Source organism: Papio anubis, chromosome 16, assembly GCF_008728515.1.
Source record: "Papio anubis isolate 15944 chromosome 16, Panubis1.0, whole genome shotgun sequence".
Classification (NCBI taxonomy): domain Eukaryota; kingdom Metazoa; phylum Chordata; class Mammalia; order Primates; family Cercopithecidae; genus Papio; species Papio anubis.
The window spans coordinates 37,829,949-37,856,582 of record NC_044991.1 but is presented as its reverse complement, the minus strand read 5'-3'; the positions used below and the strand labels follow the sequence as shown (position 1 = coordinate 37,856,582).

At 37.3% G+C, this 26,634-nt stretch overlaps 1 protein-coding gene across 9 annotated transcripts in view; it reads right to left on the bottom strand.

The window, feature by feature from the left end:
* RALGAPA2 (Ral GTPase activating protein catalytic alpha subunit 2) overlaps nt 1-26,634 on the bottom strand; it is a 320,907-nt gene that overhangs the window by 169,514 nt on the left and 124,759 nt on the right. For all 9 annotated transcript variants that reach the window (XR_004178987.1, XM_021921290.2, XM_021921288.2 and 6 more), the window contains 5 exons: nt 25,869-25,959; nt 24,039-24,215; nt 13,525-13,718; nt 12,491-12,589; nt 12,101-12,256 (listed from right to left, as the gene is read on the bottom strand). Coding sequence is in view for 8 of the 9 variants with exons in the window: in XM_021921290.2 (XP_021776982.1) it covers nt 12,101-12,256; nt 12,491-12,589; nt 13,525-13,718; nt 24,039-24,215; nt 25,869-25,959 (717 nt within the window). In the remaining variant the exon portion in view is untranslated. The remainder of the gene's footprint in view (nt 1-12,100; nt 12,257-12,490; nt 12,590-13,524; nt 13,719-24,038; nt 24,216-25,868; nt 25,960-26,634) is intronic.

Below are 26,634 nucleotides of genomic sequence, written 5' to 3'. Positions count from 1 at the left end.
TGCCCTGTTATACTTTTCAAAAGAGCAAAGGAGAAAGCATTTTGTAAATTCCAAAGTTCGTAATTATTATTTTTATTAAATAACAGCAACTTTTATTCATGATCTTATTAAAATATTAATTTTCCAGGATCATTTGAAATCCTCAAGTGCTAACTGAGTTGAAGGTACCACGTTAGTTGCTGTGAGGCTCTGAGGCAGCCCCTGCCTTCCAGCAATGACTTGTTAGGGGAGGGGAGAGCTACTCATAGCTAAGAGTGAGGCCACCGAGAGCACAGGGCTCCTGCATGATGGGAACAGCGGGTATGCCATGGGAACCAAGGAAGGGAAGCAAATAGGTGGCACAAGGCATTGGGTCTTGATGAAGGGACCATGCTGCATGTGTTCAACTAGACTCCAGCACACAGGAAAATGGTAGGTATTTTGTTTTAATGTCTTATTATTAAAAGGTTCTCTTTTGCTAACATTTCTTTAGCCCACAAATACCTACTAAAGGATATTTTTTCCATGGGAGAACAAAAGAAAAACTGTTGTTTATTGCTTCTTTAGAAAACAATGTTATCTTTAAAATGCGTTTCAGTAAATAGCATTAATAGCTGAACAATCTGCAATTACCACAATACCACTTATTGTTATGTATTAAAAAAGAAATCAAGAGACAAAAAGAGATTATTCCCCACAAGGAGAGCGCTTTTGTCACAGAAACAAAAACTGCAATTTAAAATGCTTTTCTTGACATTATTTCCATCTATCCAAGTCTCCCCTTTATGAATTATAAACCACAGTCAGGATTTAAATCTCTTATATTCAAAAATCATTCCTCTCTAAATGGGAGTTAATGTATCCTCCTTCCCAAAGTATAACTTCAGCACTTGAAATGTCCCTGTGTCTCTCAGTGCCTCTGCGCCTGGAGAAAACTGTAACATTTCTTGAAGTCTTTATCGAATTCTAAATGAGAAAAGATGCTCTTACAGGTCAACAGCTATATTCCAAAGAGCAGGAAAATCCCTTCTACAGTGAAATGTACCAGTGCCTACTGAAGACCTAGCTATCTTCACCTTCCCAAAGTCCCAGAGTCATCAGAAACTCATTTCATGGAATAAGCAGCACAAGCCAAACAGGCTATGTATGTGGTCACTGATTCATGGATGCAGTGACTTGAGTGTAAGGCTAGGTAGGGCTCAAGCTCTGAAGTGAATGTTCCCTTTTTCTGAGGCCGTCCTAGAGGGTCAGACAGCCTTGGACTGAATACTTTAGAGCTTGAAAGGCTTACAAATGCAGAATCCATCGCCTGCTGTATTCGAACAGAAAACTGGATTTAGTGTCTCCTAATGATGAGCTGGAATCTACTTATTAGTCCCGGCTCTGGAGGTAAAACAGTCTCTCTCCACACAGCACTGCTTCAGACATTTGAAGAAAGCAATTATCTGTTTCCATGCACCAACCCTTTTCCACACAAGCTGTTCTCTCAGCCATCCCACTTCCTCTTAGGTACTCAGGCAGTGTTCATGCAAGAAGTGGAACCTGAGCCCCCTTCCTGCCTCCTTTCATATATACAGTGCCTTGGGCTTTGCAGATGCAGGCCACACAACTCTCTACTTTGGGCTTCCACGCAAAATCCACCTCAGATAATTTTCATGTTAACTTCAGAATTAATCAGAACGTTTCCTGTTTTATTTCTTAAATTGACTTTTTTTAGACAGAGAACTTAGTAAGCTGAACCCTTGTTGAAAACTCATTTAACTCAACCTGAAACACTGACTCTCTTAATCTTCCTGGTTAAATTTTCGTAAGCATTTATTTCCTTGGTTAAGCTAAGAAAGTGAGACTTTCCTACTGTCTTTGATTACTGAGTTGTATCATTTAATTTATATTACCCAGCTCTTTTCTTAGGACAATGTCATCTGCAGAAGTACTCCCCTAGGGCAAGGTTTCTCAACCTTAGCACTACTGACATTATTGGTCATAAATTCCTTGTTGTGTTTCTGTGCACTATAGAACATTTAACAACATCCCTGGCTTTCACCCACTAGATGACAGTACACTTACCTCCCCTACTTATGACAACCAAAAGAGTGTCCAGACATTGCCAAACATTCCCTGGAGGGGGCAAAATTCCCCTGCCCCCCAAGAATCACTGTTCTAGGATAATGAAAGTTGACTAGCTCACCGCAGTAGAAAGCTAACGCCTGCCTTGAAACTGATAGTTGAAGCCAAAATTTCAACCAAAGTGGCTCAGCTCGGCAGATTTGGTTACCCATTCTTCCCCATGATGCTATGTGGATTTGGAATAGCCAGTCTCAGAAGGAGGTCTTTTTTTTTTTCTTCTTCAATTTTCTATCAATCAATATATTTACTGAGCATCTACGCTCTCTGGGAAAAGACAGAATGCACTCCAGTGACTCTATTAAAAAAGATTCCGGTGACCTGGGCTCTGTGACAGGCCACAGTAGAGTCTCCTTCCAGAGAGAAACCTCAGAGCAAAAGAACACATTCTCAACTAAAAAATGTGTGCCAACTGATACACGATATCACACGGTAACAGTTTAGGAAGAACAAAATCTTTCCTTTTCCCACATACACTGAGAGTTGCTATGCTATTTTTATGCTTTATTTCATGTAGCATGTCTTATTAAATACTGGAAGACTTTGGGCTAAATATACATAATTCATATTCATCTCTGATAACATTTACTTGAAAGTAAGTCTTTACACCTTTAAATCCAACAAAGGAAATGAAACAAAACTGTAGTTTCTGGCCTGTCAGGTAGATTTTTTTCTCTCTGGATCAGCCTCCATGCTATCATCTTACACTTTTTAAAGCTGTGAAACAAGTTCGCTGCACATGTGTTAAACCTCATAACCGAAACCTCTGCCATCTGTTACCTCCTACATATTTTTACTTTCCTCATTGAGGTGTAAGTGGGCTCTGTCTATAGATTAATGAAAACAATTATTGATTCTACAGCTGTAAAAGAAAAGAAAAAATATCTCACATTTATTTTTGGTGCAGTCATCTACCTGAAGTCTTTATGGTGATTGATAGCTGAATAAAGTTATAATAAAATTTTCATTGATAAATTTTGATGAATCTGTGGCTTGTCCATTCCCACGAAACCTTATGGAAAACACTCGGAAGGCACTGGATGCTACCTGATGGTGTAACATTAATTATATGACAGCTTCTATATTTTATCACTCTGAATTTGTACAATAAGCACAAATAGGAATTATTATTAACTTAACAATACATGTCAGGAGAGGGTTGTCATATCTCACCTGTCCTTATAAATATTATCCTTCAATCAAACCTAAGTCAAACTTGGAAGTTTTGTTTATTGCTACAGTAAACTTACATTCAGTAATATTTCATTAACTTGAATAAAGTAAATTCAGGTCAGAAGTTGTATTTTTAGAAAAACAAAGGATTTGTTTTTAAGTGCCACATTATTTTCAAAAACAATCAGTAACAAATATATGTCTTGGCTAACAAAAACATCAATTACAGAGCCCTTTAGACATCCCATTTTAATAATTATAAATACATTTACAATTTGCATACCAACTGCTTGAATTCCAACAGAATTAGAAAATATGTTCTCTTAAGTAGAGGGAAAATGTCCCTGGAAATCTTTCCTGCACATTTCTAATTCCTAACAGGCGAGAGGCGAGACTTCTTTGGGGACACCCCTTGGTGTATCCTTGGATGCACCCATTTGGCCTATTCTGTGCTATAATGTCCAAGGTGAGGAAGGGTCATCAAGACATGAGTTGAAACTTACAGTCACTTTATCCTGTCATGCCCACCTGTCTTCCTTTTCTCAATTCATCTTCTTGCCTTTCTGAATCAACATTTGCCTTGACAGATAATGGGAATCATGCCAGGATACTACTTTCTCTGGATGTTTACCAATCAGTACTACATCCCACCTCTCCAACATATTTCACTCACATACACACACACACACAAAAAAAAAAACACATGTGCATATATATATAAAATATATACACATATAAGGAATTTACACACAGACACACATACACAAACCCCATCTGTGTCTCAGTCCTTGTTAGCCCTCATTACCTTGCTCCTGGGCTATTATAATAATTTCCTTTCTGTGCTTGTTGTCATCATTCTTTCATGTTTACAATTCACCTCCATTTTATCACTGTGGTTTAAGCTTCTTAAAATGCTCTTCTGGTCATGTGGAGTATCATGCTCAAAAGCCTTCAACAGCTCGCCACTTTCCATGGGATGAAAACTACTTTGAATCAAGGCTCTCTACAGTGCTGCCTGGATTCATGACCACATATTATTTCTATGCATATATCTGGCATTAAATCAAAGCCACGCTCCTCATTGTTCCTGAACACAGCCTGAAAAGTTCTGTATCTTTGATGTGAAACTCCATCATGCTTCTTGTCCTACTATCTCAACCCTATCCATCCTTGAAAGTCCTGCTAAATCCCCTCTCCTCTGTGAGCTGCTTTCAAATCAACTTAGCTAAAAGGATATTCAACAGTCTAATTTTCATAACATGTATATCACTACTTATTTGGTTTTTTGCACAAGCTGATGGATATTACAGATACTTTATGCATCTCACACTCTCATAACCTGACTAGGTTTTTACCACGGCAGGAAAAAATATTCAACACAAAAAGATCATTGAACTTTGTGCCACATTTAGGAAGGAGTGATGTGACCCTAATAATAAAATGCCTAAAAATAAATCAGAGGATCTAAGAATGCTTAATGATTAGGAAAGGGTCTGAGAGGCTCTACAGCCCAACTCATTCACTTGACTACTTGTGGATAGGTGAGGGCCCCATGTCCAGTGAGTGACAAAGCTAAGTCTAGCTCTAAGGTATTGTAGTTCCCAGTATCAGGCCTGCCATCCATGAGAGTCATATGTTATTGTTGAAAAAGTCGATATATTCTGAAGCCATCTTATCTCCTGAATTCTTGGAAGTACATTTTCCAATTCTTAAAATCCTTAGGAATAAGGCGCCACATTAGTCCTATTTTTACTCATTGTATAAGCCTATAGTTTTTGTGGTTTTTTTTTAAGCTGTTTTTAAATGAAGCTTTAACAAAGTTAGCCTTCAAAAGGTCTAAAGTTCCTCTACTGATACACATCAAGGTTATTATTTCATCCTCGGAACATCAGTTAGATCTTTAAATTCACAAATAAGTACTTTATCTGCTAGTGTTGAGTTAAAATCCTATAAATTAAAACCTTGGTAAAATCACTTGTTTTACAGAATGAGCACTTGAGAGACATATATTAAAATTATTTCCAGGGATGTGAGATAAACAAGGCCCCCATTGCCATCTTAATTCTTTACCCTTTCTGGAAGTGAATACTCACTTATGTTTCACCTTAAATATACTTTGAAATTTATGTTTATCTAACATATATATGGTTCTATAGTTATAAGACTAAATTTTCAGCAAAGAACAATTCTTTGTCTGAGAAAAGGTGATGCAATTATTACATATGACTGCATGATACAGGCTGTCTGAGGTTATTAAAAGAGTCAGGTATGGCCAATTTACAAGTATCACCCCGTACCTTGCTTTCAAAGCTCACTGCTGAGTCTTAATGCTCACTGAGGGGTCTCATGGGATCTTTTTACAAACGACTGTTTATTATTATATTATTCCATCATATACCTCATGAGAGGGGGTTGTAACATCCGTTAAGAAAATCATGAACTACTTTGACTTCTGTGATACAATACTGCTCTATATAAGATGTTTAAAATTATGGTTTTTTTTAACACTGATGTGACAAAAGGTTCATAAAAATGTAGAGTTAAATGAAAGCAAAATGTTCCTACAAGCTAAATATTATTGCCTACAAAATGTGGCTAAAATTTTAAAAATACAAAAATTAAATTAATGCTCAAGTGCATTCAGCAACTGAAATATGAACCAGTGCTGATCATGTATTGCCAGTGCCCAGCACAGCACTTTTCAGAGCAGTTACTGGCTGAGCCAGGGTCTTACCTGCAGACAAGAGAATCCACTGTTTTGAGATTAAGAAGAAAGAGATTTCTATGAGGGTGTCAGATGGCTTATAGAACGTCTAGAAGTGCCAGGGAACCAATCACAAGTCCCCACAGTCAGGAAAAAGTTGGTAAGCAGAAACACCCAGCCACACCACAAGGCTGTTCCAGCAGAGCCCACTGTCTCCTAATCTCACCAGTGATGCTGGTGCCAGAGCAGAACCTCCATGACAGGAGGATCCAGCTCCCCCTGTGCTGCTGCCCACCACTCCCCACATCCACTTTCAAGTGCCATGTTGGCTGGTATCTCTGCTGGACAGAACCTGGGTCAATGCCAACCCAGCTGCAAGGAGTCTGGGACATGCAGTGTTCAGCTTTCTAGCTTTCCTTGTACAGAAGGCTCACTGGGTGTGTGAAAAGTGAGGGGAAAGTGAGCTGATGGCCATGGACACAAAAGAAGCATTTCTGGATCATAAGCATACATGGGTAAAACAAATGTATCAATCGGTATGTCTGTCTACAGCACAGGGAGTGGTTATTTCTCCACACATTGTAAAATTCCACAATGCCTAGTTATGTTTTCAGTCAAATCATTATGTTCAAAGTGAGAAAATGTATGGGGAAAGAAAAAAAAAATCAACACTTTAAGATATCAGAAACAAATGATGAAGTTGCTGTTCTTCCCCTCACCCTTAATATTATTACAAGAGCTCATGCTTACTGAGGGATCATATCCATGATCCAGACTGAATGCATTACATGTTTTACCTCTTTCAAGTCTTCAAACAACCCTCTAAGGTAGGCACCATTATCATCCTCATTCTATAGATAAGGGAGCCAAGGCAGAGCAAACCCAAATGATTTCGCTAATAAGTAACAAAGCCAAGACTGGAAATTAGACAAGCTGACTTGAGGCCCACGCTGTTAACGAAGACATTTTATCACACTATCACACTAGATCTTAACTTTATGCTGCTACGATCCAAATATGTTACCTCAGGGCAGAACAACAAACACTTCTGCATTGGAGAGAGGCTTCATGCTTTTTTGGTGCATTATAAAATACAATATTATAGATGAAAATGACAAAGACTCACATTTCCCAAAATGTCTATATGCAAATTTGCAACAATAATTTTACATTAATGTAGGCTTTACATTTAAAAGAGAATTTAACTTTGATGTATAACAGATAATACATTAAGATATTAAATCTGTAAGTCATTGTTAAAAAATAGTTCACAAATAAGCAAAGGAAACTTTCCAGTCTCTGATACGTGTTCTTACAAACATGAAAATAAAATTCCTTTCCTCAACTGTCCTTTTCCATTTCACACATATTAATCTTTCCATCTGTTTTAAATAATCATGAAATTAACAGAAACTGTTTTTAATAAATCCAAATCATAAGTCCTTTCATGTCAAACTATTTTGGGGAATTCTGAGGTGAAAAAGCTGCTTAAGTGTTAGGAAAAACAAAGAACGAGAAACAGCTTTAGAAGAGACACTGAAGGACAATGAAGAACTAAGAAGGCAACTGTGGAAAGGCCTTTCGAGGTTGGGGCGGGGTACTTTAACAAGGAGGATTCTGAAGTGGAGTGGGACCAAGGGCAGAGCCTAGGCAAAATAAAACAGAAGGGAGAAACAACATCAAGGACTGTTGCACCAACACGCTAGCTGTGAATCAATAAAAAAAAACCATTCCTGGTGGAATAAGCCAAGCCTGTATGTGAATTCTAACAGCCTCTTAGCCTGTGGCACTGGGCAAAAGTTTTTGATACTTTTTTGAAGCTTCATTATTTATAAAATGAGCCTCAGGGGCTGAGCGCTATGGCTCACACCTGTAATCCCAGCATTTCGGGAGGCCAAGATGGGAGGACTGCTTGAGCCCAGTGAGCTATGATTGTGCCACTGCGCTCCAGCCTGGGCAATGGAGTGATATCCCATCTCTAAAAAAATAAAATAAAATAAAATAGACCATGGTATTTATTGAATTGAATTGCAGAGAAGATTCAATGGTACAATATCATGCAGTCCCCAGCACACAGTCCAGCATTGTGAGTGCTGAAGAAATAAATACCCCTAAGTACTACCACCAGCCCACCAGACACAAAGCAGCTGAGCAGACGGAAGTGCACCGGGAGACTCCTTCACAGGCAGGCTGGGTAGCCTTGAAAGTCACGCCAAATTTTCTTGATAATTTATAGTTATTCCGGAACTGTTTATAATCTTAATTATTTTGTAAACTGGTAAAATCAATTTTTTTTTTTTTTTTTTTTGAGACAGAGTCTCGCTCTGTCGCCCAGGCTGGAGTGCAGTGGCGCGATCTCGGCTCACTGCAAGCTCCGCCTCCCGGGTTCACGCCATTCTCCTGCCTCAGCCTCCTGAGTAGCTGGGACTACAGGCGCCCACAACCGCGCCCGGCTAATTTTTTGTATTTTTAGTAGAGACGGGGTTTCACCGTGGTCTCGATCTCCCGACCTTGTGATCCGCCCGCCTCGGCCTCCCAAAGTGCTGGGATTACAGGCGTGAGCCACCGCGCCCGGCCAATCAATTTTTTAAAAATTCACTGTCAAGGAAAAAATAAAGCCATTTCAAACCATGTTTTCGATCGCAGCAATCAACCACAAACCCATGTTACATACGGACCGTGGGAAATACTACTTGATAAATGCATTGTGTTAGTATTACATAAGTTATTAGGATAATTAAAACTGGTTAAAAATACTAAAAACAGTTGTTTTGGAATGCACTACATTTTTTCTGGTTGTTTGATATATGTATTATTATTTTTTAAGATACAAATGGCCAAGTCTGTTTACATAATAAATTTTCTATCATATTAGATGAAACTATAACTTTCCAGGATTGCCAGAGAACACAACTTGTGAGATATCTACTTTACAAATTGTTTTTTAAACTAAAAAATGTCTTCAATTACTATGAACATCATTATGTTTGAACATATTTTTGGCATCTTATAACTTATTTAATTCAACACTTTATTGGTCACTACTGACATAATTTTGATACCTTCAGATTTAAGAAAGAACTTCATAAAACAACCATGCCATACACAGCATAATGTTCAAAGGCCCATGAACCACAAAGCTGTATCGTGCAGACAAGTGTGCCACCCAGAGGCAAAAGGAAGAAACCCACCTTGGATTTTATTTGTGAGACAAAACTGATAATGTTCAATTTTATTATTTATGATTATTTATTTAAAAACACAGGACATCTTTCATAAGGTTCTCTCTGCATAAATAAATCCTTTTAGTGCTAGGATATATAAAAGTGTGGCCCTTTGAGAATTCTCACAAAATAGAAGCCCTGAGATGGTACCAGTCACAGGTACAAAGTTAATTAAAAAATTGAATTTAACTGTATTCTCTACAGCAAATGCTTTCTTTTTATAATGAATATAACATGTGTTTCTAGAATTACATAAGTTCTGGAACAACCACTATGATCTATTTAGACATGTGGATCAAAAGTTAAACTAATTACCAGAGACATTTCTTAACTTAAATGAAAAAAGTTTCTTTCATTAGGTCTTCTGCGTAACTTTCTTTTGGCAAAGGAATAAAGTTTACTTAGAGTAATTCTGTTTTGCAGACAGTCAGGGCTTCTAAAATATATAACAATAATTGTTAAGGTTAAAGAAAACAGTCAACTCTATTAAACTCACATAAAAATTCAAGCTTCTAATAGCCTAAACAATAGGCTGATTTTAAATAGAGATTTATGATATCCTCATTTTGTCTCAGAAGTCTGAATGTTGGGATTACTGTTAGCATTGGACCATCCTTTAAGATTTATGTATTCTACTATGAACTATAAAAGATATTGAACTTTAACTTAATTAAAAACATAATATGCATTACGATGTAAAAACAATTTTAAGCACAAAATTTGGAAATTATTTTGTCTGTACTACAAAATCATATTTCTTGAAAATGATTTGTAAAATAATTTTTTTTCAGGTTCTCAAATGCTATATAACATACTCTTATTTCATCTCATTTTACTATTTCATTTCCACATCAACACATCTTAAAACAGAAAGATAATTCTAAACTCACCTATTTATGTAACTTTCTAAAAAACTCATTCTAAGGAACATTGTTTACTGCTAACTTACTTGTTTTTATAAAATGAGAAGGATCTATAGTTAATGATTATTTCCAAGTAAATGTTTTTTTTTCTGCAAAATATTAGCAAAAGGCTTCTTAAAAGTAGAGCATTGTTAAGTAAACCTTCCTCTTTTGCTTCTTTCACTGAACGAGTTCACTATTATCTGAGAGTTAATTCTCTTTTCTATACCCCATAATTCTCCACATACCCTGAGTTGCATCATTCTGTAAAAGATGCTTCCACTTGCAAAGACGGCTGTAAAATATTTGAGCAGAGAGTACAAACAATTCCACTCTATGTCCCTATTTCTATATTTATCTAGGAAATAAATGAGATTATGGGTCTAAGCCAGCCTGCTACATGGATGTCCTCTATACACCGCTAAAATCACAACGGTTATGGTTATTATTTCATATAAGAGTTCAATGATTTTTAAAGTTCAAAATTGTAAAATACATACTGCAAACTCTTTAAATTCAAGTACATTTTAAAGCAACAAAAAAAGTTTGCTTATTGGCAGGGCGTGGTGGCTCACGCCTGTAATCCCAGCACTTTGGGAGGCCGAGGTGGGCGGATCGGGCGGGCGGATCACGAGGTCAGGAGATCGAGACCATCCTGGCGAACACGGTGAAACCCCGTCTCTACTGAAAATACAAAAAAATTAGCTGGGCGTGGTGGCAGGCACCTGTAGTCCCAGCTTCTAGCGAGGCTGAGGCAGAATGGTGTTAACCTGAGAGGCGGCGAGCTTGCAGTGAGCGGAGATCACGCCACTGCACTCCAGCCTGGGCAACAGAGTGAGACTCCGTCTCAAAAAAAAAAAAAAAAAGTTTGCTTATCAGGAGAACTTCTTACGTGTACCCTAGCGGTATCAAAAGGTCTGTGTGTCTGCATCATACCTTCAAAGAATACAAAAAATGCAGAAAGGACAGCTACTTGATAGTTAATAAATTATTCAAGTTCATTAATAAGCATTTACAATTTAAAGGGTAAATTCTCAAACACTCCCTATACCTCTAATTGGTTAAGAAAACCTAGTAATAAAATGAAATGCCTTAAAATTTCTTGAATCTTTTCTATTCCTTTCTTTCCATCCCCAATGCTACCAGCTTAGTTCTTATCGTTTTTTAAAATCTGTATTAAACACTTCCTAACAATTCTCCATTTACAGGCCAATCTCTGATTCTATCCTACTATCACACACTATCACTATCACATTTTCAAATCCATCTTCCAAATGCAGTCTAGAATCTCTGTGAAGCATAAATCAACCACATCATTTGCCTGCTTGATATCCCAAATCAAGTCAAGAGTCCATGTGTCCCTATCCATAATCTCCTTCAACTAGGAGAAGTCTTCCCAGGGGAGGAAGGTCAGGGTCTGGCCACATCCTCTCCCCCAAACCCAGGGCCTACAAGGAGGGAGAGGTAGCTAGTGGCTCCTTGGGCCTTTCTGTTTGAACTTGAACCAAACTTAAATTGCACTGGGAGAAATTAAAATAACTCCTTATCAAGAAATGTCTGGACTCGTCTTCTACCTTACAGGTAAAGTCTTTCACAAAAACATCCTAACTACTAAAACAACAATTTTCAAACATTTTTAAATGATCAGTACCACTTTCTTCAAACCATATTTAATGCAGAACTCAAACAAAAAGTGGTTATAATAGTATTTTGAGGTTGACAACACAGGCAGAGGTTAGATCATAGAGGCCAAAGAATAAAATTAAAATTCGGTTGGCACGATGCAATTGCAAAGTCAGTGGGGAGAAGAAGCAGGGATGTGAAACCTGATTTACATTTTTGAAAGACTACTGTGCTTGCTGTGTGTAAAAGAGTTGAAGCTACTGAGAAATTCAACACTTCTGATGTATTTTCAGAAATCTTACTAATGCCTTTAAAGAATGCTATGCTATTTCCAATTAATGGGCAATCACAATAAAGGAGTCGCAGAATACCTGATCCTCGCTGGTTAATCCCAGGTGCATCACAAGATAAAAATGCACCAGGAAATCTGAGTTTGGCAGAACGTCCTGGCGTCTGGTCATCATGGCACAGATCAGCCTGTAGGCTTGCAGTTTGCCTTCCTTATATTCATTTGGCAGTGTCGCCGCCTGTCAAGGAGATGATGTTTCCAGATTAAATCAAGCCCAGGTGCAGAGCATTTCAACATTTCATTTACTTCTCAGTTTTCCTTAAGAGTTGTTTATGGACATGTGGGATGCAGTGACTTTAGTAAGACCCAGCCTGTCTTCAAAACATGCAGTCTTGGGCAATTACATTTTTCAAACTCAATTTCAGAAAGGAAGAGGAAATTGCAATAAAGGAATAAACACACATCCACTTGCCTTAAATAGCCATGATGCAAACATTCTGAGAGGTGGGATCAAAACTGGAGGAGATGGAGAAGACTGGTTATCCAGGCTTATTGCTAGATTATCCCGTATCTAATTCACAAAGAGGAGAATTTTAGGGTAGGTAACATTACGTTTATCCTAACAGTATTTCAACGTTATTTTCCATGACCAAATAGCTGCTTTCACTTAAATTTCTATAAGTTAAGTGAAAACCTGTAATATTTACAAGTTTCTCTTTTGTTGTGAGATTATCCTTTTGAATTGTATGTTTGGCTCACTGTATGTGGTTTTAGATTTAAATACAAAACAAAGGCATTGCTTTTCCTTGAACATTAATGGCTGGGGAGGTACTGAATTCCAAATGATAAGTAACGTTTTAATGAGTTATAGTGAACAAACATGAACCATGTTTTTGAAAAAAAAATTTAATAACATGTGAATGTCAGAACCCAAACAAAAATCAGAATAAAAATTGTATATACTACTCGGGAGGCTGAGGCAGGAGAATTGCTTGAACCTGGGAGGCAGAGGGTTGCAGTTAGTCAAGATGGCGCCACTGCACTCCAGCCTAGGCGACACAGCAAGACTCCATCTCAGAAAAAAAAAAAAATATATTGTATGTACTCTAAGATTCTACTTTCATAAAAAGAAAGAAGACTATATATTAATATTGGCTATTTCTATGAATAGTGATGTTAATTTTCTTCTTTGTATTTTTCTACATTTTTCAAATTTTATACAATAAAACCAGTATTACTTTTATAAAGAGAGTAACTAGAACTACTTAACATCCTGTATTTAATATCCTATAGCGATATTCTACTTTTGCACTAAATGAAACAACTTTTGCATTTATAAAATATTCATGTTATATATGATTACTCTTCCATAATCAAATGTACTTTGTCTAAATGTACCATTTGTGTTTCAGAATATGTTCAGTAATTAACTGCAACACAGTTTTTACATTAAATGATACGACCATTTTCCTGGATTAGAATAAAAAGTAATATAGCAGGACTTACCTTTGCTAGTTTGTACCAGAGTTCATAGAGATAGCAGAAAACTCTGGCATGGATCTTGGGTGACTGGATGTTATTCACATCTCCAAGGATCCCCAAGACCCTTCGCCACAACACAGCAGCAGAGTCTGGGTGCCAACCAGTGAGGCTCCCCCCGGCGATTATACTACAGTCATCTGCGAGGCACTCACTGCTATCTATGCAGAAAAACGTATCTGTTAACCTTGTAAACAATCTTGATTTCATCATATCTTTTTTCTTTAACACAAATTACCTATTCTTAAAAATTAATGTATTCAAAGTAAAATAATTAAGGCAAAAAATGTGAAACAGCTGAGAATTTAAAACAAGAGAAAAGCAGGATCAATGAAGAACGGTCAAATGATTTTCATTCTTCAAACTAAAAGAGCAAAAAGCTAAGACATGACATAACAGTTCCTGGAGACCCTGTGATGGGTTTTATAAACCAGGGGAGAGGAAGAGGGAGAACCTTGAGCAGGATAGGTGAGAAACAGTGCCATGGAAATGGGTGGCCAGGGAAGCCTCAATGCCAGAGTAACATTTGAGGTAGTTGTTGTTCTTAGGTCAGGTTCATGGGGGTAAGATGTGCATACAGGAAATCTCCCTTTCAGGTTTAAGGAGTTTTAAGGAATGTGTACATTCATGTAACTGTTGCCATAAACTGCCACCATAATTGAGATATGGAAGATCTCATCACTCCAAAAAATGCCTCTTCATAATTGGTCCCCTTCCTCTATTCTCAGCCTCTTGCAACCACTGCTTTGTTTTCTGTTCCTATAGTTTTGCCTTTTCCAGAATGTCACATGAATGAAATCCTACAGTTTGTAGCCTTTCTGTCTGGTTTCTTTCACTCAGCAAAATGCATTTGAGATTCATCTACACAGCTATGGGTATCAGTTGTTTCTTCTTATTGCTATTAATATTCTATTTCATAGATGTGTCATAGTTTATCCATTCACCTGTAGATATTTAGATTGGTTCCTGTTTTTGGCAATTATGAATACAGTTGCCATAAACATTCATGTACAAGCTTCTGTGTTAACATATGTTTACATTTCTCTTCAGTAAATATCTAGGAGTCAGATTCCTGGGTCCAATCATAAGCGTATGCTTAATAAACATTAAACTGAATAAAGAAACTGTCAAACTGTTGTCCAAAGTGCTGTTACGGTTTGCACTCCTGCGAGCAAAGTATGAGAGTTCCACTTGCTCTACATCCTTGCTAGAACTTGATGCTGTCAGTTTTTAAATTTTAACCATTCTTATAGGCATGGAGCAGTTATCTCATTGAGGTTTTTGTTTGCAGTTCTCCAGTGACTAAAGATTTTAAGCATGCAGTAACTTGTGACTCGAACTTGAAGATGATGTGCAAATGGGCTGTGCAGCTATGTGGGGAAGAGCCAGTTAGGGAGAAAAGCTAGAGCAAAGGCTGTGAGATGGGAGTATGCTAACAAGTTCAAGGCACAGAATGTCTTTGTAATATATATTTAATTATGAAATATGAAACTTTGTGCATTGAAACAAATAGTTGAAGAAGAATTTAATGATTTACATGTATATCTAATTTTATGGATTAAGTTACAGAATTTTGTTCTTTGGATACCTGTTGCTTTAGGATGAGTAAAGGCTAGGGGAGACTGATTTGAATAAGTCTCCAGCTTCCTAAAATCATAAGCCTTTACATTTTTAGAGTAAATGGAAAAGCAGCCAAAGACACATAGGCACCATTTAAAGAATGATGTATTATAACAAAAAAATTGTATTTCATAGTATGTATGTAATAATCAACAGAGGCAAGCATTTTAACTGCACATTGTATTTTCTCACTCTTCATCCTTTTGACTTCCTTGCAGCATTTAACGCTTCTTCCTCAGGCCCTTTTTCCACAATTCTGTATCTATTTGCTTCCATGGCCAAGCACATTCCTCTAATCTCCCGCAGCTCAGTTTTTAAATTCTGGTTTCCACATCTCCAACCTGCAGCCTCTGCACAAAGTTCAGTCTCTGTTCTCACATGTCATAGCCTCAGCCCCCATGTGTTCTCTCCCTTTTCTCCACTGGCATGGTACTTGAGTAGGCCACCAAAGACTTCCACGTTGTTTAATGCAGTGCTCAATGTCCAGTCCTCAGTAGCATTTGATTCAGGTAATCATGTCTGCTTTCTGAAACGCTTCAACCATTTGACCCCCAGGTATGACTCTCACCTGGTCTTCTTCTTTTGCTGGTGCTTCTTCATCTCATGGACTGCGGACACTGAAGGGCCCTGGAGCTGTTGTCTTCTCTATGTATACTAATGCCCTTCTTAATCTCATACAGACTTACTGCCATACATATTTCAATGCCCTCCATATACTCACAGCTCTACATGCCCACTTCTGGCCTGGATTTCTTTCCTCAAGTTTAAACTCATTTCTCCACCAACATATTTGACAGCTCTACATGCTCAGGACCGAATAGAAGCAGAGTCCATAAGCAGGCATGGTCTTCGGTCAGTTTCACTGTGTTCCTGAAGAACCTCAGATATATGTATGTTGAGTTTTTTTTTTTTTTCCCTGGAATTCGAAAGACTCTCTCCTGCTCAAAGAGTATGTAAACTCTCCTTTAATCCCTCTGTTTTCAAGACAGCATCTCTGCACTCAGACGTGTTGATGACTCCAACCCACAACCCCCACCCCCGCAAATTTACTTGTACCATCTTCTAGGGTGAAAAAGCAGTGGCCCATGGCAACAGAGCTCTAACTAATTCTTAAACAGACTTACAGTCTTTCTGTTTTCAGCCCCATCATCACTTCCTACTTCTGTAGCTACCTGGTATGGGAAATTTTCTAACCCTTTCAGAGAACCCGCATTAATTTAAGTCAGGTTGTTTCTTGGCTTTCCCTACTACTGACACAGGATTTAATATTCTCAGGTCTGCCAATTCATTTACCACAGGCCACCTGTTCTGTAACTTCAAGAAGTTCGTTGCTACTGTCTTTCTCCTGCCATCTTTGCCCTTGTGGATTTATGTCTTATTTAATATAAATCCTTTCAATGTGGCTTAGGTAGGGTTTGGAGAATAAGTGGGGTTATTTGTGTTTGTTCACTCTACTGTCTTTAATAATATGCATTATTACAATTTGTAATGTCTTTGTTACGCATTCCTCTTGCTTATTTTTAAAAGCCACTTATTTTATAATTTTTGTTGGCTTTAATGCATTTACTTTATATTTGGTAATTTTTCCCTGAATTAGTTTTTTTAAAATAAAATTTATTTTTTTTATTTTTTTATTTTTTATTTTTTTATTTTTTGAGACGGAGTCTCGCTCTGTCACCCAGGCTGGAGTGCAGTGGCCGGATCTCAGCTCACTGCAAGCTCCGCATCCCGGGTTTACGCCATTCTCCCGCCTCAGCCTCCTGAGTAGCTGGGACTACAGGCGCCCGCCACTACGCCCGGCTAGTTTTTTGTATTTTTTTAGTAGAGATGGGGTTTCACCGTGTTAGCCAGGATGGTCTCGATCTCCTGACCTCGTGATCCGCCCGTCTCGGCCTCCCAAAGTGCTGGGAATACAGGCTTGAGCCACCGTGCCCGGCCAAATAAAATTTATTTTTTAAGACAATTTTGGATTTATAAAAAATTGTGACAATACTACAGAGTTCCCATATACTCCATATCTAATTTCTCCACTATTAACATCTTATATTCAAATGGAATATTTATTACAACAAACCAATACTAAAAGATGATTATAAAGTCTACACTTCATTGAGATTTCCTTAGTTTTTATGTAATTCTTTTTTCTGTTCCAGGATCTCATCCAGGATATCACATAACAAATAGCTGTCATGTCTCCACAGCCTCCTTTCAACTGTGAGTTTTCTTAAAACTTTCTTTGTGTTTGATAACCTTCATGGTTTTAAGGAGTACTGCTTTATAGACTGTTCCTCAGTTGGGATCTATTGGATATCTTTCTCATAGGCTTTTCTTTTGCATTCCTGGAATGAACTTCTCTTAGCCCTGATGTATGATATTTTTCCAATATTCTTCAATCTCATTTGTTAATGCCTTATTTTGAATTTTTTGCTTATATGTTTATAAGTGAGATGGTCTCTAATTATGTTTTTTTCATACTGACCTTGTCCGGTGTGTTACCAAGGTAACACAAGGTAGATAACAGAAGTGAGTTTCTTTCTCTTTCTATTGAATGGGACGAAAGAGATAGTTTCTCTTTTACATGAAGGTTTAGTAAAGCTAGAAATTATCCTTTATTTTTATAGATCTATTTGAATAGCATACTGTATTATTTTTAAAATTTATATTGGTTTTGTAGTTGTTCCCTTTTCACCTCCAACATTTTTTTCTTGATCAATCTTGCCTGTTTGTCTATTTTATTATTGTTTTTAAAGAACAATTTTTAGTTGTCTTCTATTGTTTATTTGCTTTCTAGTACACGCATGTATGCTCTCAGCTTTATTGGTTCCTTTTTATTAACATCTATGTTATTCTGTTATTCTCCTAATTTTTGAACATAACACATTGTTAATTTATTAAGATAATTATTCCCAAAGTTCTCTTCTTCACCCCATACAAATAAAGCCAGGCTGATTTCTAGGCAATTATCAGCCCCCACTGAGTGTCATCTTGAGTGTATATGTTGTTGGCATTTTTAAGGCCTAATCAAAGAAACCGAAGCACAATCTCTGAATCTGAGGAATTCAAGTAGAGGAATGACAAGGACAACAACAGGCAAGAAAAAAATGAATCTGAAAAGGAGCCAGGGCAGGTCCAAAAACGGCTGCTCACTATAATAAGCTATGTTTATTAAATTAGCGATGGAAAGATCCCAAGACACGAAAACAAAAGATGTAATAACGATGGCACATGGTGTCATGGAAAGGCCTTCCCAAACACAGAGGCACTGTTCCTTCTTAGAGGAAAACATATCTGTAGTTCCCACAAGGGTATCATATACTCAACTCAGGAGACACATTAAAATGTGCAGATATATTCCAAACTGGAATTCCTACACACTGTGCCTGAAAGGCAGGGTGCAAAAAGCCTAATTATGGGCCTTCTGGGTTCTCTGACTTTTATAAAACCTCGGAAGAGAGACTCATCATCCTAATTCTGTAAAGTAAATACAATATCAGGAATCTGTTAGTCTGAGAAGGTATGCTGAAGCATCAATAAATGCTTATGAAGCAACATGAGCCCCCAAGTCAACAAGCAGCATAATATGGCATTTATTTTTCTCATAAAGTATGTCATGGCATTTTCAATCCCTTGAGGAGAAAAAAAAGTAAGGGGATTAGATAATTTGCAGCTTTGTTTCATCACTAACCTTCACTCCAAAAATGTAGCTATCCAAAACAGAGATTGGCCCCCAGCATCCCAATCACACTGGAGCTTTGCTTGAGTAACCACTCTAAGTACATGTAGACAGGTACCTCATCATCACCTGCACCTCTTTGCAACCTGCCAACGAATATGCCCTTACTTATGAAAGAATCCCACATAGCAAATCTGCTTAAATACTGCTTTACACTCAGAAAAACTCATGCTTCGATGATAAAATCCTAGGCAACATCCTCCATAAAATTATCAAAGTATGCTGACTTCTTTAGGAGTTTCTGAGATGCCTGTATGACTTTCCTCAGTATTACTATGAACAAAAATGTTAACGAGTTGAAATGTTTTGCCCAAAATTATTCTGCTGGTAGCATAAGTGAGAGAACAGATGCTGACATTTTACATGTAGAAGGTTCCTCAGTGAAGGAGCACTTAATTAAAAATGGGGATTTGGGAGACTTCAGAAAATTTCATGTTCACCCTAAAAATATCCAATATTTAGTTTATTTTATTTTCATTAGCAACCTAGTATGCTAGCCTACTATCTTTTTGTTTTATTACTACTTAATGCTACAACTTAAAATTTTTTTATTAAAGTGAAAACTCTTACAACCATAATCGTATCATCTTTCTCCAAACACATAAATAATTTTTACAAAGATATCTAAAAGTTTAGAACTCTGCAAATATAGAAAGGATTTCAGCCACGAAATAAGTCTCGGTAATAGGCAAAATAAGCATTTATGGCCGAATGGTGATTTTACATGGCTACGATTTTATATAAGCTTGGCACAGTGTTAAAGAAACGTAGCCTCAGTCTCTGAAAACAAATTTTCCTTTTGATTTGAAATCTAAACACAAAAAACAAACTCAAAGGCCTGAGTGAAACAACTTAATTCTAGCACCAGAAAATTCAGGCCTGGCCTGGAGGTCAATGATCAAGTGGAGAAGCAGCAAGGTGGCATCCCATTCCCACCAGTGCAGCCTGGCTCTCCTCTCCTTCTTCCTCTCCTTTGCAAGGATGTCCACTGTTCACTGCAAAGATTTTAGAAGGTGAGCTACCAATGCCCCAGTAGCTATCATTATTATTTTTCTTTCTAATATTTCATGACTTCTAAACACATCAAAGTCTGGTGAAAATGCCAAAAATATAGGTGATGACAGAGAATACTGACAAAGCATTCTTGGAAAAACAATTTTAGTGGCAGGTAACAGGAGATGTAATTCATTTTCACAGCTATAACTAAAAGCAGGAGTGGTAAAAAGATTTCTGTAATGTTTGGATGCAAGACTGTGATAAACACACTAAATAAAAGAGATTTTGAAATTGTCTTATATATTATTTCTAAAAAATTAAAATTTAATTGCTCTTTTCAGCTATATAAAACAGCAGCTTGCAGCTTAAAGTGTATTTGTTCACTGATTCAAGTATTTATTGAATGCTTCTCTCCTGTCCTGCACTATTCCTGGAAGCAAGAATCAGCTGTGCAGACAGCAGATAACAGGCCTCCCCTTCCTGGAGTCTGCATTCCAGTAGAGAAAGACCTTGGAATCTCCCAACTAAACCAAGATGCTGGATAACATTTCTCACCAAACCTTACCTTAAAACTTATCACTGAGCTAACAAGAACATGGAAAGGAAAGAGCAACAAAGTTGGTTTTTTTCCTTTGTGGTTCTGCTAAACCACAGAATTCTTAAAAGTTTATCTGGTAATAGAGTTTTCATTTTGCTGAGGTTGAATTACTGACACTTTTCTTATGGTTAGCTTTTTTTAAAAAAAAAAAAAAAAAATCATAGACCCTTTTCAAAAAGATGTTTTCTTCCAAGTTTTTCAATTTTCCTTTTCACATTTATATATTTTATCCCTCTGAAACTGACTTTGGACATAGTATGAGGTAGGAATTCTATTTCATTTTTTTCCATATGGCTAAGTACCTGTCCCACAGAAATTTGTTGAACAATACATTGTTTCCTTGTCAGCTCTGACAAGCCACATATATCATATATCATGATTCCATGTCTGTGTGCACTCAGTTCTGTATTTTATCTTCTGTTCCATCCATCTATTTGTCTATCTCTATGATTACAACTTTAAGTAAATTTCATAGAATTTATCACATTATCTGTGACTATTAGGATAAATGTTGTGTCTTCTGTCCTTTTTGTAAGCACTTAAAAACTATAGTAGCTTATGACCTATTCATCTTTTTATTTCTCATAGCATCTAAATCAGTATTTTAGACTATAAGCTTATTTGTTAAACAAGGGATGAGGTAAATGACAATACTGATTCTTAGCTGTAGACTCATAAATGTCCCCCTCCCCTGACTATTTCAACAGAACTAAATGTATGTATGTATTAACTATATTTTCTTATTTTCTGTTTTCTCAATGCTCTGGCATTAGGGCCTCACTGATCAGGGAAGCACTGCCACTTCCAGGGTTAGCTAATTCCTAGAGATAGAAGTCTATTCACCAGGCAGCAGGTCTTTCATATTCAAACCTACCAATTCAAAATTCAGACCCTCCAACTACCTCCTTTCTCTAGTTCTCACATACTAAGTCAATATCCTCTGCCCTGTCATCCGAGGACTGGGTGGGTACCAGGCAAGTAGAAATAGCCCGTATGCTCCAGAGCCCACTGAAGTCATTCATACTAGCAATCCTAAATCTGCATACCCTGCCTTGCCTTGCTATTTTCATAGAAATGACACTAAAGGCTGTTGCCCCATTTTGTTCCTTCTGCCTCCTGACTTCCCTGCATGACCCCTGTTTCCAGGATCTGTGAGTAGAAAATTCTTCCTCCATGACAATCACCTCCATATCTGTATGTCTTACCACATATGATTAAAACAAATCCCAGGTAAACTTTAAGACAATGCACAGTAAATTTAGCTGTTATTTTCAGGAAACATAATTTAAGTGAGAAAGCAAATATAAAAGTAAACTGTTAGTTTGCCAGTGATGAAGCAATTTAAGATTTTGGAGGCAGTTTATTATTCTAAGCATTTGATAACTGGTAGGATTATTCAACAAGAAACAAAGATATACTCAAATTGTTTCTCAAAATGTCCTAAAAATCAGGCTCATATGAGTTTTAGTTTGAACATTTATGAAGAAATTGTTCTCTTAAGAACAGAAAGTTAAATTCAGAATTGTGATAATCCTTAAACCTTCTCACATTACAGTTTGTCCTTTTCACAGATGACAAGGTGAACTATTGAACTGCATGTACTGATTCTCTATATTAGTATTTCAAAGAAGAACTAAGTATTTGGAGGAGTTAATCACAACATGGAGTACATCATATAACATTACCTCACAGAGGTTTATTAAATTGAGCTGTCCAATACATAACCTGAAATGGGATCAAAACTAATCTTTCCAAAGAACAGACAAAAGAAGTAATCACCTAATTTTCTTCCCTTTCAATAAAAATAATTAAAACTAGTCCATGTTTAAGTAAATTCAACCTACTGAAGCTTCAGTTTTGCCTCCTATGGTATCACGATGATGAGTTTCTCTTGGATAATCTGTAAGGATTCTCAAGTAGGTAAAAGGGCTTTACAATAATTTTAATTTTAACAGGAACACAGTGTAAAGGAGTAGACACAGCACTGCATGTTGAGTCAAAACACTTTGAAAGTCAGTTTCATCCCTGGAACTCACACTCCAGCTTGATAACAATTTCCCTGGGTCTCAATTTCCCCATCTCTAAAACAGACATGATAAGCTTGGCCTGCTTCCCATACAGAATCAAAGAGAATGCCTCAAAATTCTTTGTAAATGTTAAATCTCGTATCAATGAATAGTATTATTAGTCATTATTAGTCTATAAAGAATTTTATTGAATACCACCTTTGTATGTTACTTTTATGAAGTTTTAATGATATTCTATCAAGAATTTCCCAAATATCAGAGATGTTGGTTAAATTTTACAACACAGTGAAAACTAGTTTGCTTGGTTTGAAAAAAATCCATTTAAGGTAAAATTTTAGCCTTTATGTTAATCATTTAAAAATATATTTTGGAATTTTAATAACTCTCTTTACTTAACATGTTACTTTGTGGTGGTTGTTTTCATACATGGTATCTATGTGTGAACATGAACGTGCAGCTAGAAAAGTCTTGGCTCTGGTCAGCCTTTCCCGCACTGATTCCTCAGAGCACGAGTCTCTCCTAACACTCCATCAAACAAAGCAAAACCAAACCCAGCTCCTCCATGGTCTCCCTGTTCTCATCAGACTGGTCATACAGGTAAGGGAACTTAGCCTTTGAGGTTCACTTACCCAGTGTCACACTGTGTGTGTGTGTGTGTGTAGCTAAAACTGCAGACTGCTCCACACATACTATTTTGTGCACCTGACTTAGATGTTCACTCATTTATTCTTCCAACAACCTTTATAAAGTAGGGGTTATTATCCCAAATTTAAAGACAAAGAAATAGAAGGACAGAGATTAAATAACTAGCTCAAGGTCACCCAGCAATTCCTCAGAAGTGCCTGGAAGCCGACCCAGAAAGTTTGGCTCTGAAGTCAAACAATCTGAGATTTAAAAAGTTGCAAAAAATACAGAGTATGAAGTCATTATTTTTAAAGTTTAGAAACAAAACCTAATGATATATTGCTTGACACGCATGGTAACACTATAAAGAAATCAAGGAAATTATTATAAAAACAAATTTGGGCTAGGGTCCCAAAATAATGGGAGAAGGGGAGGGACTTGAGAAACACCTCTAGGAGACCTCACTGGCTTGGGTGCCATGCTAGTTTTTAAGCTGGGTAGCAGACTCACTCGTGTTCACTTCATTACTGTCCCTTGTAACTTACATACTATATATGTTACAACTTACATTTTATGTACCAAATATTTTATTTAAAAATTTTAAAAAATTAATCAATAAGCTATCTAAACTCCTTGACTTATCCTGGATTTACAACATATATGAGTTGGAAAAATCACTCTTCTTTCTAGAGTAGAACAATTCACTTAGGGATAAAGGCTTAACACGAATACCACCACTTCCTCCTACGGTGGACAGTGGTCAGGAGCATGGCACACTTCCTCCTACAACTGTTTCAGAACCCTCTGTATACAGGACTCCAAGGATTCACAACTGATCTCCTAGCTGTTTGCACTACTGCCTCTTTTCCAAAATGCAATTCACCTGTTAAATTCGAAGCATCAGTGGGACTCAGTTGTAACCAATGACGAGCATCCGCATCAGCCACAACATCTGTGGGAGTATTCAGCTCTGGGTCTTCCTCACAGGTCTGCCATGGGCCCATGGACAGCTCCGCCTCATTGATACAGCCCAGAGCTGTGTCACTGTTGGTACTTTCACCTGGTACAACGGAAGAACCAAAGTTTAAGATAAAAAGTAGCTGAAAATCAGAATGTTCACAATTACTCATATGAAAGTAACCAAACAGCAGACACAGCAGGAATCATTCAGGTTCTTTGGCAGAACCTGTAGAACTTGAGTGGAGCTCATAAAGTGCCCATGTGGTCAAGAAAATTAATCTTTCAAATACAGGAGATAAATATCTATTATGAATACGACTATGTATCATTCACGTGGTCAAGTGGCACTCTTCAATGTGTCTTCACTCAGTGCCCCCTTCCCAAACTACACCAAGTCCTAAAGTGTTCTGGGACTTACAAAATGAAGGTGGGTGGAGGAAGAAGATAATAACTAATCCACCACAAATGCAAGCTTACTCTACTGGGTAGAAGAGTCTAAAGATGCTGTATGCTCCAAGCCTGATGGGTAGACGTAGACCTAGGGTGATTCATTCAGGGTCATTTGGGGATAGAGTGTCCCAATACAACAGATTTTTCTAGAACAGAAATTCTCCCCTTTAAACATTAATAAGTTCTAATTTGTCATAATATAATAAGGCTGGGCTATGAAGACGTATAGAACTATTTTGTCTGACATAAAATGAACCTAGACAGTTCTGCTTCTCAAAGTCTCCTGTCTACTTCATAACAACTTTATGCAGCTACATGTCTGTCTGCTCACTCTTATGGCTGCTCTCTGTATCTGCTCCTAATAGTCCCTTACCCTTGCTGTTTCTAATCTGCTGTCCTCTATTTACCCACAAAGAACTGAAAGTTGTCTCAGTAACCAGGTGACCAATGGTGGGTACCAAACTTCATCTCCCAAAGGGCTCTAAGCCAGCAGGGTGAAGGTGGAACTCCTCTGCACCCATCAAGAACTGTTCTGAACTTGAGACGGTGTTTACTATGCTACTCTGGCACTTGACTTCAGGAAAGCGGAGTACTAAGGCTGTGTTTTACAGTATATGATAATACGTCTCAGGATTCCAACCTCATTTCATTTCAAAGTATTTATCCCATTAACTTCAATGTACTTCTGATGCTTTTTGCTTCTAGCCTCTGGGAACTTTCTGGGGAAGATAATTTTTCTCTCTGGTCTATCTGCTCACTCGTGCCATCAGCCTCTGATGTACCACTCTCCTGGAGAAAGGCCCAGGGGTAGAAAGACGGGCCTCTCAAGGTACAGGTGAGTAGAACTGTTTTATCGTATGTATGGATGAACCTTTTGTCAATCCTGGGATTCCAGGAATAAGAAGGTTCCATTTCACAACCATCTCTCTCAAATTGACAAGCTATTACACAAGTTAGAAGGTAAAAAGTGGGAAGATGGCTTGAGCCCAGTCGTTTGAAACCAGCCTGGGCAACATGGCGAAACCTCATCTCTATAAAAAAAAAAAAAAAAAAACAGAAACATTAGCCGAATGCATTGGCATGTGCCTGTAGTCCCAGCTACTTAGGAAGCTTGGGTGGGAGGATCACCTGAGCCTGGGGAGGTTAAGGCTCCAGTGAGCCATGATTGTGCCAGAGCACTCCAGCCTGGGCTAGAGTGAGACTGTGTCTCTAATAATAATAATAGTAATAATAATAAAACGTAAAAAGAAAATAGAACATATCAACTCTATAGTCAGAGGAACAGACATTTCCTGGAACTTACTCTTCTGTCTTTCCCTACATTTTCCTTGTGTCTGCTGCAAATCCTCTTTCAAATCCAATTCAGCAGGGCTGCTGCTTCTTCGAACTAAAATCTTCAGACAAAAAGAAATATTGCACTTACTACAGGAAAGTTTTCATTTTTATAACACTTAAGTTTCTAGCCCAAATTTCTAAAGAAAAAGAAATGAACAATAATAATAGCTAAATAAATTGATGTTTTCCATTTGAAGGATATATTTTCACAAATTACTATATTTAACTTTATGTTACTCAAGATCTGAAACTTTTATTTATATCCTCTACTTTGTCAACTTACATCCAATTAAACTGATCTAAGAAGGAATGCCAAATTATATGCAAGAGATTTCTTTTAAAGTTCTATTTGTTCTTCTGGTCAAGCACACATATATAGTGAACAGAATGCTCTAGGAAGGCATTAAGTTATGCACACAAATGGTAAGTGTGCTGGTAGGCAAGGCACAAACTCCATCCAGAGTTCCAAAGGTTCATTCAGTGTCTTCCTAGTTAAGTGTGCCACAAACTCTCCTGAGCATTGCTTAACCTTGTATTAAACTCACAGGATTAAAAAAAATCAGGAGGCAATCTGCATCCTCTAAAAACTTATAATTTGCTTGGAGAGACAAAACATATACAAATTACACAAAATAATTATAATGTATACAAGCAAAATATGCAAATAAACAGTCTCTGAAAGGCATACAGAATAAACTGTTGCCTTAATTGGCTCAGTTTTATAGGAGAGCTGT